The sequence below is a fragment of the Canis lupus genome, chromosome 20, assembly GCF_003254725.2.
Source record: "Canis lupus dingo isolate Sandy chromosome 20, ASM325472v2, whole genome shotgun sequence".
Classification (NCBI taxonomy): domain Eukaryota; kingdom Metazoa; phylum Chordata; class Mammalia; order Carnivora; family Canidae; genus Canis; species Canis lupus.
The window spans coordinates 23162747-23169402 of NC_064262.1; the positions used below are offsets into that span (position 1 = coordinate 23162747).

Sequence of the window (6656 nt, forward strand, 5' to 3'; positions counted from 1 at the left end):
TTTCAAAAAGATTTATTTATTTGAGAGAGAGAGAGAGCATGCATTTGCATGCAAGTGAGTTGGGGTAGGGGCATAGGGAGCAGGAAAGAGAATCTCAAGCAGATTTCGGTGAGTGAAGAGCCTGACATGGGGCTCAATCTATTGACCCTGGGATCACAACCTGAGCTGAAATCAAGAGTCAGACGCTCAACCAACCAAGCCACCAGACACCCTAAAATAAAATAAAAGTCAACTGCATTAAAAAGTAACAAAGCTAACATTTTCTACATTTTCTCTCTTGACATACACTCATCTAAATTAGCATTCTTTTGAAAAAAATTTAATGCCTTCCAGAAAGCATGCTCAGCATGCATGCATTAACTATGGGCAACAAATATACCTAATCCGATGGGCTCTTTATAACTCTACAAAATACCAAGTTGAGGTACATAATACCCTGTTGTGGAAGCCTTTGTGCATGTTTTCTTTGCAACCTGGAAGCAAGAACTGTGAAGAAGGATTTGATTTGAACAGTGATTAGGTGAGGTTGGTTACAAACTGCTAAATGTTGCACAAATGACACAGGCAGGGACTTCTGAATCCAGTAGCAGAAAGAAATGTCTTTGGTGGTGATGAGATACTGACCGGTCACTTATTTAATTTGTTTTAGGTAACACGGTAGCAAAAAGAGTTGTGCTTGATCCTGGAGGAGCGCCAGGATGCAGAGGTCTCTTATTTTGGATTACTGTCCTGGCTGGTTTGTGGGAAATCGTCTTGGATTTCAGCAACATCACATTTGCCTATGTGTGAGTTAAGGAGTGTCATTTACTTAACTGTCTCAGCCCTCTCCGCTTCATGATTTTATTACATTGAATTATAGCCACGGGCTGCCAACAGTTCACATCTGATCTGGATCCCAAGGACCATACCTCCAAGAAACCCTGGAGGAACAAAGCAGAGACTTCAAAATGGATCTCCACTCCGGTCTTCCATGTCTTTCTGCCTTCACAAAGGAATGTGGACAGGTTCACAAGGTCCTTATTCTGTTCCTCTTTTGAGCTTTTCCTTTAGACCTTGCATTGAAGTGGTTTGAAGGGGGGGGGGTCTCAGCACCAAAACATTTTGGCAAAACTTATTTGCAGATGTAGATTAATGAACTCTAACTGGTGAAGAAAATTTATTTTATAAATATTGATGAATAGACTTACTGGGGTTACTGTGTGTGTATTTGTATTTTTTGCTTTAGAGGATTTAAATGTTTGCATTTTAATGTTCTATTAATGTTCTATCGTCAGGTTAGCAGAAATAAAATAACATTTTAACTTCTTTGCACCTTTTTATGGAGTGCTAAGGAAGTCTATCTCAACTCCAATATTTTATAAACCAAAGCTTGATCATGACATATTCACAAAAGAAATAAAACCTGTTGGGATTTTTATGGCTTAGGTGTAGTTATAAAGGTAAATCATTTAAAATATAAAACAGTCTCTGTTTAGATCAAGGGTAATTTCTGAGACCCAGTTTATGTCAATTATATTAAAATATTTTGTTAACTCTTAGAAATGTTGTATTTTTAGGGTGTAAATGATTTATTCTTAGCTCTTTTCTCATTTGTTAGTCATTTCTTTAAATGTAAGTAAAATCTGAATCATTTTTTTTCTTGGTTTAATGATTTTGCAGCAGATGTGTGTCCATATAGTCTCAGATGCTGTCATGCAGAAATATATTACAGATGAAAAGTGACTGACCCAGATATTAAATGCATAATGTCATTAAAACACATACTACTGTAATATGGGATAGATTTTATATATTAAGAAATGCCAAAAACATCTTTTCTGCACTGTTAATTATCCCTGTCCTTTCACAATTATTGGGAGGGGGGAAAATATTACTATGACCTTTATAGCAGTAACAATCACATCTACTTGATTTTAGTTTTGCAAAAGGAATGGAAATAGGTGACACCCATTTGTTGGCTTTGTTTGAATTTGATGGGATGCTTACCAGAATTATTACTGTCCTATTAGTAAGTAAAAAATTCATTCTGCTGATGGTACATAAGTTTTTGTGATTATTTTATTGCTTTTAAACTTCATGTTAATACCCCAGGCTTGGAAATTTTAAATGCAAATGTGTAAAATAACTTAAAAATTACATTTAATTTTGGGCATGTGAACTATATGGCAAACTTAAGACCTAAATATATAGCATTAAAGATAATTTAAAATCTAGGGGGATTTAATTTAGGGCCATGCATGATGCCACCTTTACTATAGGACTCTCTATTGTCAGAGAGTTAAAAAAATCAATTTTATGGTACATGAAAGAGTGTCTCAGTCTTTTGCCTACACATCTGATCTAGTACACCAAATAAGCTCAAGTTAAAATGACACTGCTTCACCTTGAAGTACATTTCTAGGGTATAAACTACTTTTGGGGGAATAAGTGGTCCATTAGGGAAAATAGTGGGTATCACAACTGCCATTTCATCCATTATTGCTTCAAAGTATACTTTTTATCAACTTCAAAAGTTAGTCCTAAAATGGAGCTTGCTTGCAGAAGCATTTTAATGTTATCATTCCTATACCTTTCCTGTAGGGAAGTAGATAAGATAGCTTTCTATGCATTCCAGAATTTTTTTTTTTTTAATTAACTTATTCTCATGTTTGCAACTATGATCCTTCTTTTTTTTAAATTTTATTTATTTATTTATGATAGTCACAGAGAGAGAGAGAGAGAGAGGCAGAGACACAGGCAGAGGGAGAAGCAGGCTCCATGCACCGGGAGCCCGACGTGGGATTCGATCCCGGGTCTCCAGGATCGCGCCCTGGGCCAAAGGCAGGCGCCAAACCGCTGCGCCACCCAGGGATCCCTGCATTCCAGAATTTAAAGCAAAGATACCAAGAGAGTTGTGAGGACATTAGTCATGTCAGCATTAAGCCCTCTAATTGTGGCACTTGTGATCAACACCAAGAGACTGTCAATTCTTATATCTTGAAACCTGATACTGCCTAGCAAGGGTTGTGGACTTAGCCTGGGCCTCTCCAAAGAAACCCAGCAACCTCCTAGATCTTTTAGCTTTATCTCACATCCAGATTTGTTGATTTAAACATATGGAACTCTATTCATATGCTAAATTCAGCAAACAGGTAATGAACCTTCTCAAGACCCCCAAATAATCTACCCTTATACACAAAAATCCATTTTTCTTTTCAACCTGTCAGGTTTTTATGAATATTCCCATTTTATAGGATCGATAGGATTTAGGACACAGTAAAATTAAACTTGCCCAAACTTACACAGTTAGTTACTACTAGAAATTGTATGATGAGGAATCATGAAAAAAGAAAAGATAAACTGTAGAATTACTTTTCCTTGAGAGCTCTTCAGATAACATATACTAATCCTGTGTCTTCGGGTGGCAGGGAGATAGGCTAGCCTTAGAATCTGGCTAGCATCTGACCTACTTTATCAGGGTCCAGCACTTGCACTTTCTGCCACAATCTTATAATGTGCCAATATACTGATGAAAAATCTGACTGCTGACTTTTTAAAATTGGGCAAAGGAGATAGTCCCTTCAGCCTAAGAAGTCCCAGAACTCACCTCTTCTCAGAGACACACTGAACCTACAAATCAGTATAGAGTCATTCCTTCTGAAGAAGAACGGAGTGCTGATTGAATGGTTTGGTCACAACTGATGATAGAAAAGGACAAGGACAAAGGGAGACAGGGTAACAATGCGAACTCCAGCCCTGATGTGATGATCTGAACTAGGAAGGGATATCACTGAGGGGCCTATATAAATACTTGCCTGCTCTACGGCACAGCAAAGAGCCATTTAAAAAGCAACTACAATGTAAGTGAAGGAAAGCCATCTACTAACTGTAGAGCATCTGCCAAAGAGTGTGGGAACTCTTTGAACTCTCTCTGGGGTCTGAGGTGCTATCAGGTACCACTGTTTATCTAACCCTCTACCTTAATAGTGCAGATGGGAACAGAGTCCAGGCACTCTAGCCAGCCTGCTAGGGCCACCTCAGCAAGCACCATGCCCTAAACCTATATCAGCTCCAGCCATTCCACCAAGGTGACCTCAGGTCTCCCTTGGACTATGCCCAACCCAGTCATCCTGCCAGGACAGCCCTAGCACATCGCACCTCAGGACCCTGTTAGGCCCGCACCACTCCAGCCATCCTTCCAGGTTGGCAAGTAAAGAGTGCACACTTTCACTTCAGTTCTAGCTATCCCTGCAGGGCAGCCTTGTAGGAGATATGCTCTGAGAAACTCAGTCCATGAATACTCCAGTTCCAACTGTCCTACCAAAAGCTGATCTGGTTCACAGCATCCTGTGACCTTGTGGTCAATTTCTACTCCAGATCTAGCTATTTTGCTAGGGTGACCCTAGTGCAGTACACCTCAGAACCCTCAAGGCTGCACCTGTTTCAGCTCCAGCTGGCCAGCCAAAGCCACCAGGCACATGTAATCTACAAAGAGGATGCTTCAATGCAAAGTGACTCAAGATTGAGAGAGGTAGGTGTTCCAACAAAGAAAGTAAAAAAAAAAAAAAAAAAAAAAAGAAAGAAAAAGAAAAAATAATGAGACCAAAGGATATGTTATGAACAAAAGAACAAGATACTACCCCACCACCACCAAATACCTAATGAAACTAATAAGTAATTTACCTGATAAGGAGTTCAAACTGATTGCCATAAAGATGCTCATACAACATACTACTCCAGAGAAGATTGGAATAATAAAGTAAAAACTTCAACAAAGAGCTAGAAAATATAAGAAAGTACCAAACAGAAGTCACAATATAACTGAACTGAAAAACACCCCAGAGGGAATCAACCACAGATTAGATGGCATGGAACAGGTTGGTAATCTGGTAGAGAGAATAGTGGAAATAACCCAGCCAGAAGCCAAAAAAGAAAAAATAATAAAAAAGTGAGAATTGTTTAAGAGACTATCTAGGACAACATCGGGCATATTTACATTTGCATCATATGGATCCCAGCAGAAGTAGAAAGAGATAAAGGGGCTAACCTGGGGAAGGAAACAGACATGTGGGTCCAGAAAACACAATCACAAGGAGAATCCAAAGAGATCCAAACCAATACATGTTATAATAAAATGGCAAAAATTAAGATCTTAACACGGGCATCTAGGTGGCTCAGTGGTTGAGCGTCTGCCTTTGACTCAGGTCGTGATCCTGGGCTCCTGGGATTGAGTCCTGCATCAGACTCCCTGCAGGGAGGCTGCTTCTCCCTCTGCCTGTGTATCTGCCTCTTTCTGTGTGTCTTTCATGAATAAATAATAAAATCTTAAAAAAATCAAACCCCAACAGAAGAAACTGAATGAAGAAAAGAAGAACTACAAAAACGATCAGAAAACAATGAACAACATGGCAATAAGAATATACCTTTTAATAACTACTTTAAATGTAAATAGACTAAATGCTCCAATTAGAAGGTATGAAGTGGCAAAATGTATAAAAATGTTGTATATATAATATTTAATAAAAAATATATAATATAAATATAACAAATATAAATATATAACAACTAGAAATATTTAAATATTATATAATACTATAATATATATAGTATATATGCATATATATATGCTTCCTACTCCCTTCAGATCTAAAAACATCCACAGTCTCGAAGAGATGGGAAAAGGGATTCCATGCAAAGGCAAATGGAAAGAAAGCCAATATAGCAGTATTTCTATCAGACAAAAGAGACTTTAGGAAAAAACTAACAAAAGACAAAGAAGGGCATTACATAATGATAAAGGAGGCAATCCAAGAAGAGAGATAACATTTGTATAGTTGATGCATCCATGATAGGAATACCTAAACATAAAAAGCAAATGTTAACCGACAGAAAGGGAGAAACAGTAATACAGTAATAGTAGGAGACTTGAATACCCCACTTACATCAATGGATAGATCATCTAGACAGAATTAAGAAGGAAATATTGGCCTTCAATGATGCATTGGATCAGATAGACTTAATAGATAAATACAGAACATTCCATCCCCAGACAGCAGAAGACACATTCTACTCAAGTGTACATGGGACATTCTCCAGGACAGATCACATGTTACACCAAAAAACAACTCTCAATGAATTTAAGATTAAGATAATCTTTTCTGATCACCATCATATGAAACTAGAAATCAATTACAAGAAAAAAAATGGGGGAAAACCCTACAAACACACGGACACTAAGCAACATATTACTGAACAACCAATGGGTCAATGAAGAAATCAGACGAAATTTTTAAAAAATACCTTAACACCAATGAAAATGGAAATACAGCTTTCCCAACTCCAAAGGATACAGCAAAAGCAATTCTAAAAGGGAAATTTTAGTCATATGGGAGTACCTCAAGAAACAAGGAATATCTCAAAAAAACAAACTGTATACCTAAAACAACTAGAAAAAGAGTAAACAAAGACCAAAGTTAGTATAAGGAAATAATAGTTATCAAAATGAAAATAAAAGAGATAAAAAAAAAAAGAAAAAAAGAATCAGATCAAACATGTTCTTTTGAAAAGATAAACAGAATCAATAAACCAATAGCCAGACTAATCAAGAAAAAAAAGATTGAGGGCCAAAATAAATCCAAAATTAAAGAGAAGTTACAACTAACACCACAGATCCAAAG

At 37.2% G+C, this 6656-nt stretch overlaps 1 protein-coding gene across 2 annotated transcripts in view; it reads left to right on the plus strand.

Moving 5' to 3' along the window:
• Positions 1-2043, plus strand: part of TAFA4 (TAFA chemokine like family member 4) — a 166155-nt gene extending 164112 nt beyond the window's left edge. For both annotated transcript variants that reach the window (XM_025456527.3, XM_025456526.3), the window contains exon 6: positions 650-2043. In XM_025456527.3, the coding sequence (XP_025312312.1) occupies positions 650-661 (12 nt within the window). In that variant the 3' untranslated portion in view covers positions 662-2043. The remainder of the gene's footprint in view (positions 1-649) is intronic.
• The last annotated feature ends 4613 nt before the right edge of the window (positions 2044-6656 follow it).